Source organism: Equus przewalskii, chromosome 18 (assembly GCF_037783145.1).
Source record: "Equus przewalskii isolate Varuska chromosome 18, EquPr2, whole genome shotgun sequence".
Lineage (NCBI taxonomy): Eukaryota > Metazoa > Chordata > Mammalia > Perissodactyla > Equidae > Equus > Equus przewalskii.
Window position 1 is genome coordinate 3,303,987 of NC_091848.1, and position 13,686 is coordinate 3,317,672.

The window sequence follows — 13,686 nt, forward strand, 5'->3', positions numbered from 1 at the left end:
ACAGGGTCCTCTGCAAACCCAGCCAGGTGGGGGGACACTTGCCTGGGGTAGTCCTGAGAGGCTTCTCTGAGGAGGTGATGAATTGGGTAACGGCAAAGTTGGGGGAAAAAGTTGTCTTAGTTCAGGAGCCTTGCAGGGGTCAAGGCCCTGCTATGGGAAGGTGTGCAGTGCTTGCCTCCAGAGCCGGGAAAAGGTCAAGTGACTGGAATCAGAGAGCGAGGGAAGGGGGCCGGGCCTGGTGTGTCTGCAGAGGTAGGCGGGGCTAGATTACACGTGACCTTTGCATTAACAAATCTGTTTTCCAAATAAGATGTCCAAATGGCCAATAAGCGCATGAAAGATACTCAATATCATTTCAGGGAAATACAAATCACAACCACAGCAAGATCCCACTTCACACCCACTAGGATAGCTATAATAAAAAAGACAGATGATAATAAGTGTTGACAAGGATGTAGAGAAATTAGAACTCTTACAGACTGCTGATAGGAATGTAGAGTGGCATAGCCACTTGGGAAACAGTTTGGCAGTCCTCAGGTCGTTAAACATAGTTACCATTTGACCCAGCACTTCCTCTGGTCGGTATATACCCAGGAAAAATGGAAACATAGGTGCACACAAAAGCTTGTATGAATGTTCATAGTAGCATTATGTATAATAGCCAATAGTTGGAAACAGCCCAGAAGTTCATCAGTGATGAATGGATAAACCAAATGTAATGCACCCGTAGTATCCGTTTGCTGGGTCTGCTGTAACAAAGTACCACAGGCTGGGGGTTAACAGAAATGACTGTTTCACCGTGCTGGGGGCTAGAAGTCTAAGATCAAGGCTTTGGCAGGGTTGGTTCCTTTGAGGATCGTGATGGACAAATGTATGTCAGATTCTTTCCTTGGTTTATAGATGGTCATCTTCATGATCTCTTGATGTTCTCCCTGTATGCATCTTTGTGTCTGAAGTTCCCCTTTTTATAAGGACACTGGTCATTGGATTAGGGACCACCCTAATGCCCTCATTCTACTTGGTTATTTGGAGAAGACCCTTTCTCCAAATAAGGTCACATTCTAAGGTACTGCAGGTTGGGACTTCAACATATGAACTTTAGCGGGACACAATTCAACACATAACACCATGTACTGGAGTATTATTCAGCCATAAAAAGGAGTGAAGTGCTGATGCTTGCTGCAATATAGTTCAACCTTGAAAACATGCTAAGTGAAAGAAGCCAGACCCAAAGCCCGCATATTGGGTAATTCCGTTTATATGAAATGCCCAGAATAGGCAAATCCGTCAAGACAGAAAGTAGATTATTGGTTGTCTAGGTCTAGGAGGAATGGGGAGGTTTGGAGGGATAGGAAAAGATTACAGGGTTTTATTTTAGCAAGTGGTGAAAATGTAAAATTGTTGTGATGAATGTACAACTCTGAATATAATAAAAGCCACTGAATTTATACTTCAAGTGGGTGAATTGTATGGTATGTGAATTAGATCTCAATAAAACTGTTACAGAAAAAAAAAGTTATATAAAAAAAATCCAGGGCCAGCCTGGTGGCGCAAGGGTTAAGTGCGCAGATCCCGCTTCGGAGGCCCGGGGTTCGCTGGTTGGGATCCCAGGTGCGGACCTACACACTGCTCCTCAAGCCATGCTGTGGCAGGCGTCCTACATATAAAATAGAGAAAGATGGGCACGGATGTTAGCTCAGGGCCAGGCTTCCTCAGCAAAAAGAGGAGGATTGGCAGCAGTTAGTTCAGGGCTAATCCTCCTCAAAAAACAAAACAACAACAACAAAAATCCAAAGCTTATTGACCAGAAAAAAATCCATGTTGTTTTCTTGAAACCTTTGAGCTCAGCCGTGTCTGTGCCCGGGCCTCCTTCCCAGGTTTGCTGGCACTGTGGGGTTTGCACACTTGATTTATTCTATGGTTAGGTTTATGCAGAGTAGAATATACTGTAGGACACACAAATGGCACAAGTTGTTCCTCTAATTTATTTTCCTTACCCACGTAGTTTCTGAGACAGGGGTCAATTGGCAGTCTTGTTGCCAGATGGATGAGTTTTTATCTTTACCTATATCTGGAAAATTAAGTGTCTTTTCTCCTCAAGGCAGTTTTGTATGGATTTGATGGTCATCTAGGCCTTCTTTCTGGAGTTTTCATACTCCTAGTGACAAAAGGGGAACCAATGGCACCCCCTCAGGATATGTAATGTTATGCCAGTGTCACCGCAAAATAACCAATAATTAAGGTGAGTTTACTTGAGCCAGAGTGAGGGTTATAATCCGGAAGGCCTTAAAAAGCATTCTGGAGAAGTGTGGGTTTCTGTACAGTCTTATATCTTCTTAGAACAAAGAACATACATTAAACACACCCGGGATACATTTTCATCAAAATTTGAAAGAGGTATTCAGTTGCAAATTATCAGGTCAACATGACAGTGGCGGCAGAAAGGGCCTAACCTGGGCGTTCCCAATCAGGCGGGTGAAGGAGGGGAAGCTCGGCCTCATCTGAAGAGAGGGCCTTCCTTACTGTAATGATTGAAGCAGAGGTGCAGTGTATGTTTGATAGGCCTTAAGTCAGCCTTTTTAGTTCAAGCAGAATCAGTTTTGAACCCGAATAGTTACCCCGTATACCTCAATGTGTGAAAATCTCTTGTCACCGGATACCCTTTGGCTTTAAGGTTAAATAAAAAAAGAAGTTGAACTATGATTTTGTAAGATGGAACCAAAATGGAGATTCGAATGGGATTGTGCAAGGCTGCTTCTCCCCCAAGCTGTCTGGGAAGGGAGGAGAAAGCCTGCTGTGGGGCTGTGTCTGAGGGGAAGCGAGGGTGGCCGTGTGCCTGCTGGGCTGCTCGGCAGGTGTGAACGGCGGCACGGCTTCCAGTTGCCGAGACACTTCCACTTCAGGCCAGAGCCGGCTGGAGGGTGCTCTGCTGAACGAGCGCAGACTCATCCAGAAGCCTAGGGGGGTTTTTGTAAACTGAGGACAGAGCTGATGTGGTGGGAAGGGGCAGAGGGCAGACAAGGACCTCCCAGTGGGCAGTGGGGTGGCCCTGCCCCTGGCCTCTGGGTGGAGGGGTGTGGGCTGTGTGCCTCTGTCTAGGCTGAGGGACCTTGGAAGAGGCGCAGGTCTCCATCCTGCTGTGTGCCCCTAGAGGTGTCTGTCACCCCCCTCGGGTGGGGGGGATTAGCTGGCTCCTCCAGCAGGTGAGGAAAGGAGCCAGGTGGGCGGTGCAGCTGCTTCAGGTGCCCTGTTCCCTTTCTCACCTTATTTTCTGTTAAAGTTTATTTTGAAAAGTTTAGCCTTTTTTAGTTGAACTGAAGGGTCAAAGTGATGCAGGGTCAGTGAGCCGAGGAGTCAAAAGAAAGATTTCTTAGACTCTTAAGATCTGGCAGTAGTGCTCTTTTATTTAGAGAATAGAATAGCCCGGGGACAGGACCCATGGGCAGTCAGAGCTTCTGCTGCCCCAAGTTGAGGGTTAGAGCTAAATTTAAGGCATAGGTATGTGATTCATCTCTTTACAAGACAAAGGAAAGAACATGAAAAAAGTTAAAATGGTATCAGTGCAGGTGGGGTCTGGTCATTGGGTGATCCCATGACTTTTAGACAAGAATCAAATCGGATTAAGTAAAGGTTAGAAAGGTTAGAAGCCACCACCCTAAATCAGTGGCATGAGATTGCCAGACAGCAACCAACTTAAGTTCTTGCCTCTGGCATTAAGAGTTTCTAGAGATAAGGCCATCCCCCTTCTTCCTGGCACAGAGAGGGAGGCATCTTTACAGATAGAGGTTTCCCTTAGAAATGTAAATGTTTCCCAACAAAGGGGCAAGCAAATTCCACTCCTGGGAGCCTGCTTCTCATCTGTAGTTTTAAAATTAACCAGCCTAAAAATCCTCATCATAAACCGTTTTAAAATTAAGCAGCCTAAAAATCCTCATCAAAAGGAAGGGGTATGGGTTTTGTCCACATTTAGGCGGGCATTCTGAAGGACAGGCAGGTGTGGTGAACCTGACTGCAGTCCAAATGAGAAGGTGGGAGGGGAGGAGCTCTGGGCTGCGGGCTGTTTGCATGTCCAGGGCTCCCCCAGCAAAGGGTCTGCTGCTGCAGCCCTCCCCCGCACAGGGGTGGGGGGGCCCCTGCTGTGTAGTAACAGGCTGGGCCCGTGCCTGTCGCAGGCCTTTAGGAGGGAGTGTGACCTGTAGTAAAAATAGCTGTCGCTTCTTAAGTGCCTCTGTGCACAGAGTCTGGCTGATCAGTCTTTACAGTAAGTAGCACTTTTAATCCTCAGATTTGTGCCGTGAGGCAGAAAAATGGTCCCGGGGGCTTTAGGGAGCAACGCTAGAACCAGGAGTCCTGGGACCAGAACCACTGGGAAGGTGAACTGAAGGGGTGGCCCAGAGTCACACCCACTATCCCCCTGATGGAAGCACCATCTCCCAGGGACTGGGGCAGAAGATAGGGCCTCACCTGGGGCTGGGGCTGGTCCAGGCAGAATTACAGTTCTGCAGAGACTCGGGCAGGGCCTTCATTTGCTCATTTATTTGAATATGCATTCATTCATGGAGCAGCTGTGTGGGACGGGGGCAGGGAATCAAGGTGATGAGACCTGGCCTCAGTCCTCCAGGGCTCACAGAGCAGCGGCTAAACAAGCAGCCTGCCAGGGGGGTAAGTGCCACAGGACGGAGCCCAGAGGCGGCATGGCCAGCTTAGCAGGTGGAGGGAGACTCAGCAGAAGTCCCTTTGGGCTGGGTCTTCATGGAACCCTTGAGCTCTGGGGGTGGGGCCTGGGGAGGGATTTCCAGGCAGTGGGAAGGCATCTCTAAGGGCTCGGAGGAAGGGGGGCAGTCACCCTGGGGAACAAGTTTAGGGAACAGGCGAGTGATTAGGATAGGTTGATTCTAGTCCAGTGGCTCTCAACCGTGGCTACACATTGGAATCTCCTGGGGGCCTTAAAAAAGTACCGCTGTTCAGGCTGCACACCAGACCAGTTAGATTAGAGCTGTAAGGAAGGGCAGAGGGTCAGGCATGGGTGTGCTCACAACGCTCCCCAGGTGACGCCAGTGTGCAACCAAGGTTGGGAACTGCTGCTCTGTGCTTCCAGTCCTGGAGGACCGAGGCCTGTGTTCCACCCTGAGTCCCTGGTGCCTGGCCCTGCACTGTGAGTGCCTGCGCTACGCTCGGCCACCCTCTCCTGCGGGAACTCATCTCCTGCTCCCCCAGCACATCCAGCCCGGCTGCCTCCTGGGAGTGAGCTGCCTGAGAAATGACGAGCGTGCTTGTGAGTGTCACAGTGATGAGGATTTTTAGGCTGCTTAATTTTAAAACGGTTTATGACGAGGATTTTTAGGCTGGTTACTTTTAAAACTACAGATGAGAAGCAGGCTCCGAGGAGTGGAATTTGCTTGCCCTTCGATCAGAGACATTTGCATTTGTGAAGGAAATCTCCATGCCTCCCTCTCTGCGCCAGGAGGAAGGGGGGATGGCCTTATCTCTGGAAACTCTTAATGGGGAAGGCACGAACTTAAGTTGTTTACTGTCTGGCAACCTCATGTAATTGACCCCCCACCCCAAAATCCTCCTTTGTCTTTAGTTGAAGATAATATTTGAGCGGTGACTTCTGCCATTTACTCAATCCGGTTTGATTCTTATCTAAAAGTTGTGGGACCGCCCAATGGCCGGACCCTACCGGCACTGGTACCATTTTAACTTTTTTTCTTTGTCTTGTAAAGAGATAACTCACATACCTATGCCTTAAATTTAGCTCTAACCCTCAACTTGCAGCAGTAGGAGCTCTGACTGCCCGTGGGTCCTGTCCCCCTGCCAGCGGGGGCAGCAGAAGCGGTGGCAGCAGAAGCTCTGACTGCCCACGGGTCCTGTCCCCATGCTATTCTATACTATTCTCTAAATAAAAAAGCACTACTGCCAGATCTTAAGAGTCTAAGAAATCTTTCTTTCGACTCCTCGGCTCACCAACCCTGCATCAACAGCACGGTTAGGAGTGCAAGCTCGGGCCACACTGTCCCAGGTGAAATTTAGCTCCAGACTTCCTGGTGGTGGGGTGGTGGTGGTGGTCTTGCATAAGTAAGTTAACTGGCCTCAGCTTGCCTCACTGGGCAGTTGTGAGAACTCGTGTAAATATGTGTAAAGCACTTTCATAAATATATGCGGGGTGATGGTGTATATATATGCAAAATGAGTGACTATATGTAAATAAGTAGGTATGGTATAGTGCCTGGCACGCAGCACTCAAACAGCTGCTATTAGCTGCTGTTATTGTTGTTCTCAGCGTTATTCTCAAATCTTTCCTTCCTTCCATGTATCTATTGTCAGTCCTTGGTTCTGGTGGTCGGTAGTTATATGTAGGTAGGGGGAGACTAGAGAATAATGCTAATAGCTTTCCCCGTGTTTCCTTATTGAATGTGGAGCGTGAGTCGAGGGTGAGGCAGTGTCAGAAAACAGGAGGAACGACTGAAGAGTGGGAGCGGAGGGGCTGAGCTTGGCGGGGCAGCTGGCACCTGGGGCACTTCTGTCTGCCAGGAGGGGTCCCGGGGCTCCTCGAGGTGGACATTGGGCTCATAGATTTGGGAGTAAGTGAAATGCACCCCCAGGGCTCGGGAGGCGGCAAGGAGGCTGGGAGGCGGAAGTGGGGCGTGGGGGGTGGAGAGGAGCTCGGAGGCGGTGGAGGGCATCGGAGAGGCAGGCGGAGAGCCGGGCAGACGCCCCGGAGGGGCCTGGAGGGCCCCGGGGAGCCGGGTGCGCCAGCGCCTCTGGGGACATGAGGGAAACGATTTTGAAGTAGTTGTGGGAACGGAGGCCTGACTGCAGTGGGCCAAGGTGCTGAGTTGGGGGTGAAGAGGTGGAGGGAGGGTTTTGGGGACCACTTTCTTCAGAACTAGCTGAGCGCTGTGGCTGAGCTTGTCCTGCGCTTCGGTGAAATGGCGGTGCCCTCGGGGACCCTGCGCCGGGCGCCCAGATGTGCGGGCGCAGGGCCGGAGCTGCCCAGATGTGTGGGCGCAGGGCCCGGGCGGTGGGCCAGCCAGGCGGGGGCCCGGGCGACGCCCACACAAAGTGATCATTGTGGCCAGAGTGCCACTGGAGCTCATGTTTAAACCATTAAAGTATATTTTATCCATTTCCAGAGAAGAATGAGCCCCCTTTTATGTGAACCGGACTAGTTTTGGGCTTCATGAGAATTGATTAAAAGAAGAAATTAGTTGGGTTTGGATCTATTTTATATGTATAATTAAATAAAAACTCCCGGTTTTTAGTCACCGTGTACTGCTGGCATATGCTTTTTTTCAGGAGAGGACAGCAGTTCTCAGAGCAGTTCTGAAAGTGAATCTGGTATGTAATATATGTATGTGTCTCTAATTGTAGAAATCTAGTTAAACGTATAACCTTCTGTTTCTATTTTAAAGTAATGCACACATCACTTACATTGCTTGAGGACGTTTTAGTTACTAGGTGGTTTTATACGGTCCTGATAAAGTATTTTTGTGGTAAACAATTTCTAGTTGGCCTGCAAAGTGGCAGAACAGGACGCCTGCGGAGGATAGGCAGGAAGCTCCGCGCCCACCCGCCCCGTTGTCACATGAGTCTGATTTAGACTTTTTTTTTTCCCCCGCAGATAATGAGGAACCAAAACCAGAAAAAACAAGTGAGTGTATCCTTCCTGTGAATTTTATTCTTTGTTGAAAGGGGGAAGGGGAAGGAAAGATAGCCTCTGGGATTTTTAAGTTGCAAGTTTCTTGTTCATTATCTTTTTCTGTGCAAAATTGAGTCGAACATCAGGAAACTCGTAAGCACTTTGAAGATTTGAGTTCACTGCACTTGGCGTTCCAGGATATGTTCTTATCTCGTTCATCCAGGTGCTGCGTGTGCGCTCTGCTCTGTGCCCCTGAGAGAAAAGGTTGAGAGCCGGCTGGCCGGCCGGGGGGGTGGCCGCGGGCGTGGCGGCTTCCTGCCCGGGCTCTGCCCGCACGTTGCTGCGGAGGCAGCTGTTGCTGCTGGAAGTGTCGGACAATGTCATGTGTGGTTTAGAGTTTTGCTGTTCTGGCTACTTGTGAACAGCTTGAGTATGAAACCACTTTAAGAGCATAGATTTTAAATTTAAAATATGGTTTTCATATAAAGTTTTGTAACTAAGCTTATATTTTAACTGATTTTATGTTACTGTAGGATTTTTTCCCCAGTTCTTAAAATATGATCTGCCCATGAACACAAATACTGCAGCAAGGCTGTCTGGGCTCCTTTGTTTTAAAATAAGTAGAGTGTGTTCACTCAAGTCCTGCTTTCCTCTGATTCTCTCTGCAGTTCCCCAGTGGGGACGCTGGAGGTCATCGTAAGGTCATTGTAATCTCCTGGCCATCATGTTATGTGTTGATAAGAACTGTAATTATCTCTATGTCACCCTCATGGAGTAGATGACACATGCTGATACCCACAAGGAAACAATGTACCCACTCTCCTACTCCCGGTCTTCTTCATATGTTATGGATTATTTCATCCTCCAAGATGTGGTCGAAAGTCCAGCCTCCGTAGATTGGATTAGGATAGTAACGAAATTAGAAAAGTGTGTATTGGGATCAGGTCTTTTTTGTCCCAGGCTAATAACTGGGTAAATGACCACAGGGACCCAGAGTCCAAAGGCAGGACCCTCAGAGTCCAGAAGCCAGGCCTGGGCCAGGGCCTCACCAGGGCAGGCAACCCAGGTGGAAGTTAGTGGGGTTCAACATAGGCCCCCAATTGGGCTGGAGGCTGGGGTCACTGAGGTCAGACTGGGCAGATGGGGCAGGGAGGAGCTGGCCCCGGCTCTTGGCTGGCTTAGACACCTGGGTGTTCTTTGCCAGGGGAAGTGCTCCGCGTCTTCCATAGGTGGGCTGAAATGCTTGTTCTTGGAGCCCCAGGTTTATCCAAGGGCCCTGCCTTCCCCCAGGGCCATTCTCGTTATGAAAAGGCCTGCCATCCTCCACACTGGGGGAGAGATGGGAGAGGCACCTTCCCACTCACCTCCGTTCCCAGGCCAGAGGGAAGGAGCAGGTAGGCACCCTCAGATGCTTGCTTCTGTGTAGGGTGGTGGCAGAGTGCTCCCTGAGATCGTTTGCATTGTTTGTGGTGGGAGAGAAGCTGTGGTTCTAGGTTGGGGAGAAGGGCCTCAGTTCTCTGCTTTGGCCGGGAAGCCCTGGTCAGAGGCCCTGCGTCTGCTGGCTGGTTGGGACTCTAACCCCTTTGCTTCCTCTGCTCCCAAGGCAAGTAGCAAGACAAAAGGACGTGGGGTGTGGAGGCAAAACCGTGCAGATGTACAGCCGCTGTGTAATTTGGAATTCGTGATGCTTTAAAGGATGCGCGGCCGAGGAAGCAATATGGGAGGATTGTGTGTGGCAGGAGTCGGGGCAGTCTTCAGACCCTTCGGATCTGTAGTGTTCTGAGTCCAGCATCCTGGAGACTTTTAGTCTCTATTTGCCATTTCTTCTGAATGCTGTTTTCAGAGCTGGTCGTCTCTGCCAGCCCTGGTCCCTGATACAGCCCTGCAGCCCGAGCGATCAGGCAGCTATGTGGCCAGGGCAGGTGCACTGCCCCGGGGGCCTGCCTGTCCTGGGCGCTGGTGATGGCGTAGGACCTGGCACAGGTAGTGAGGAGTCCTGTGTGAGCCTCAGGGTGACCTCCCGAAGCTTGTTCAGACCCTTAAAATATAAAACCAAGCCGTCGACACACAGGGTCTCACCCGAAGTGACAGAGTTGTTATCTCCTTCAGAGTTCTTGAATTTTTTAATAAATCCCACCCATCACCATAGCAAAATAGTAGTTAACAACAGTTCGCTATACTCACTGAGCACTTGCTGAGTGTCAAGACAATCCCTACTGGTAATTTAATTTTCCTGGCTTTGTGGAGGTGGTATTATTCTAATCCCCATTTAACAGATGAGGGAATTGAGGCATGGAGAGACCTAGTGACGTAACTGGAGAGCCCACGCTCACGCAACCTGTGCTAGTATAGATAATAGGAAAATTCAGCGCTGTCCCCTTTCCTAACCCTTTTTGTATTATGGAATTCTAGTCATTCAGAAAGTGGTCACTGAGCACTCACCAGGCCCTAGGACCGTGGTCTTCATGGAGCGTACGTTCTGGTGGGGAGAGAGACAGGAAGCAGAAACGCTAAACTGCACGGTGTGCCAGGTCGGGGGCCTCGAAGGAAAGTGAAGGGGGAAGAGTGAGTCTGCCTGGCAGGTCCTGTTTCGGGGGCGGGGGAGCAGCTGCAGGAAATCCTCTCAGGTAAGGCGACATTTGAGCAGAGGCGGCAAGGCTGTGAGGATCCATGTGACACGAGCATTTGTGGGAGTGGACAGTAAGGGCGAAGGCCCTGAGTCGGGAGTGTGCTTTGCTGTGAGAGATGCCAGGGAGTGCCAGGAGGGCGGGAAGTGCGGGGAGGCTGGAAGGACGTGAAGTGGCTGGGAGCCGGATCACACAGGGCCTGGAGCCGTATGGAAGGAGTCTGCATGCTAAGTCAGAGACTCCTACACTAGTTCCAGTTTAGATAGGCTAGAATCGGATGTTAATTCCTTTCTTCCGAGCTAGTCTCTCTCTGTAATAGCTCGGGGGGCTGATGCCAGACAAGCATTATCTTGGGAATGATGACTCCAGCTTAATTCCCGACCCCCGCTCCCCGTGAACAAGGCTTGAGTGGGGGCTGCAGCTCTCCAGTTGAGACCGTGGCCCAGGTGATGAGTAATTAATGAAGCGATTATTCTAGACCACCTGTACCTTCAGCCCTTCTTGTCTCCACAGATGGGGAACTAGGAGAGTCTTCCGCCGAGGAAGCTTCCGCTCAGGGTAAGGGGAGGCCGTGGGCGTGCCCTCTTGTTCTCTCCCCCATGCATGCGGTGTGAGAGGAGGACGGAGGGTCCAGTCTGAAGGATGGTGAGAGAGCTGTTGGTGCCGGATAAAATGATCAGATAAAGACTTTTGTGCCAAAATGGGGTGCATTGAAGCTTAGGAGTCTCGTTCAAATTTGTTTTCCTGCATTAGACCTATAGTGACAGTTGCAGACATGATAACGCGTCATGTGTCATTGAAGTGACCCATGGGGATGTTTAGATACATGAATAAAGTTCTTGTTGGTTGTGAAGCTGAAGGTGGGAGGTTAAGTGGTATGTGATTTATCCCGCCATTGGCTTGTGCCAATAATGTGTTGACAGTGTCTTTTACAGGTGAAGAATGGGAGGATAAAGAATCACGCACAGATCATTTTAATTCAGGTATAAACTTACCTTTTCCAAAAAAGTTTTTTTTTTGGTGAGGAAGATTGTCCCTGAGCTAACCCCTGTGCCCGTCTTCCTCTATTTTGTATATGGGATGCTGCCACAGCATAGCTGCTGATGCCTGGCGTAGGTCCTCACCGGGAACTGAACCTGGGCCGCCAAAGCAGAGCACGCTGAACCTGCGCAGCAGGCCATGGGGCCGGCCCCCAAAATATTCTTTTAAATAGTATTGCTGAGGGGCGTATCCCTTTGAATTTTGTAATCTGGTCATGTCATATATGTTTATTAAAAAAATTTTATTTGAAAATGCCAATCACATTCATAAAAGTAAAACTTTTTCTCCATCATTTAGAGTTTAATAAAGTCCAGCCTTACTGTGAACACTGTAATGCTGAAAGTGTAAGTTTCTTTTAATTATAAAATATGGTTCTCTAATTTGCTTTATTTAAGAAAACATTTACTTATATGTTCCTTATTTATATATTATATATATATACCTTTTCTCCAGAAACATCATGAACAGGTGACCCCCAGGCTCCTTTCCCGGGGACAGTTTCTGTAAGTAATTGTGAATGCAGAAGGCTTAACATCATCACTCATTTAATTTTCTACATAAAAGTAACCCCAAGTAGGGGAAACACAAACAGCATAACTAATTTCACACATTTTATATAATTACTTGGATTGTTTTCTTTTATAATGATGCTTCCTCAAAATGCTGCAGAAGTTCCCTTAGTGCTTTTGAATGAAATTGAAAACGTGCGTCAGTGTAAGTCCTCTGCTAACCCAGCGTTAGGACTAAACAGGTGTTCTTGTCTGTCCAACGCAGACTGAAGGTGGACACAGAGGGGATTTACCAGTGCACGGAAACTGGTTTGATATTCGAGGTTAACAGAAAAGTTGACATCAAGTATTGCGTTTTGTCCTGGAGCAAATACGCAGACCTGGTTGTTAAGCCCTGGGCTGTCAGTGGACCTTTGTTTGATGTTAAATGTGACCCAGCCTGTCTTACCTCCATTCAGTTTCCACATTCCCTCTGCTTGGGTCGTAAGTACTTGTTTACTAAAAGTTTAATTAGCACGTGCGTGTGTGTATGTGTGCAGTCCATTACAATGCCTAGAACGCTAATTTACCTTCATATTTTAACAGACCATGATGCCAATATGACGTTCAAAGTCTTACATGTGAAAAGCTCTGGGGCATTGTTAGAATCTACTGTGGATCATTCTGCAACCCATGTCAAATGGCATGTGAGCTCTCTTTCTCCTGTGGGACCTGTTATGCAAAGCGAAGAAACAGTATACCACCACGGGGCCGTGATTCTGTACAAAGCCATTGACCATAATCCATCTTTGTCTTTTCGAGTGTACATAGCAACCAATAATGAGTCCTTCATCAAGGTAAAGTCAATGAAAATAAATCATAAATGTTGAATACTTTGTGTTCAAACATTACGCCATGTTTAGGTGGATCCTGTCCCTATGATTTAAGTGTTCCCCTACTGTGGGTCTAATTTGTCACTTACCTACAGAGGTTATAAGGTCACTTCCTAGGTGTGTGCTGAGTTCTCAGATCCGTGGAGTGTGGTTGTTTACACACATAAGCAGCGTCGAGAAGGTAACAGATGGGGAAATAGCCCTCTGGAGGTGGGGATGGCGGGCAAGCAGGCCTGGCCTTGGAGGGAGTTGCCTGATGGACAGCCTAAGCCGTGTGTTTTCCACAGCCTTGCTACTCAAATTGTGATCTGGGAACCAGGAGGCTAGGAGCCCGGACATGACTTTTTTCCTGTTTAGGAAAAGATTTCCTTGCACTTTACCTTCAAGAAACCTAAATTGCACGTTCAGCTGTACAGCTGCTTTACAAGTGAGCGTGGGCCACAGGTTACATTAACCTCCTGGGGCACTCGAACAATACTTAGAAAATCACTGTCCCATTGAGGGCCCCGTCGGAGGATGGAAACAAATTCTGAGTGAACTGGAACTGCGTACAGTAAAATAGTTGCTTTCCTTTCACATGGTGGGCATGTCGTTCATACAAATGGATAATGCTAGTGCTAATTTAATTTTCTCAAATCCTGCAGAAGCAAATGGCTGGTGCCACGCAGGGTATGTGTTGCTTTTGGCTGTAGCGCTTTTGCAGAAAGGTGTTTGGAGACCTAGGAGGCTGGAGTGAGGGTCAGAGGCGCCTCAGCCCTGTGGCCTTTCTTTTCCGAGCACTGGGAGCCTTCTTGCATTGCCGCCCTCGGAGGAGGACATGAAGGCGGTGCTGGCCGGCACGTGCACTGCTTGGCCAATTACAGTTCTTTCTTTTTTTTTTTAATTCTTTTTTTATGGTGGTAACAGTGATTTATAACATTATGTAAATTTCAGGTGATGTCATTACATATTTCGATTTCTGTGTAGATTACATCATGTTCACCGGGCAAAGACTA

At 48.6% G+C, this 13,686-nt stretch overlaps 1 protein-coding gene across 1 annotated transcript in view; it reads left to right on the plus strand.

The window, feature by feature from the left end:
* Positions 1–13,686, plus strand: part of LOC103562913 (uncharacterized) — a 50,566-nt gene that overhangs the window by 12,947 nt on the left and 23,933 nt on the right. Inside the window, exons 5-13 of the mRNA XM_070582942.1 lie at positions 7,300–7,341; positions 7,625–7,654; positions 7,866–8,072; positions 10,783–10,827; positions 11,193–11,252; positions 11,608–11,654; positions 11,764–11,813; positions 12,085–12,302; positions 12,405–12,655. Coding sequence (XP_070439043.1) covers positions 7,300–7,341; positions 7,625–7,654; positions 7,866–8,072; positions 10,783–10,827; positions 11,193–11,252; positions 11,608–11,654; positions 11,764–11,813; positions 12,085–12,302; positions 12,405–12,655 — 950 coding nt within the window. The remainder of the gene's footprint in view (positions 1–7,299; positions 7,342–7,624; positions 7,655–7,865; positions 8,073–10,782; positions 10,828–11,192; positions 11,253–11,607; positions 11,655–11,763; positions 11,814–12,084; positions 12,303–12,404; positions 12,656–13,686) is intronic.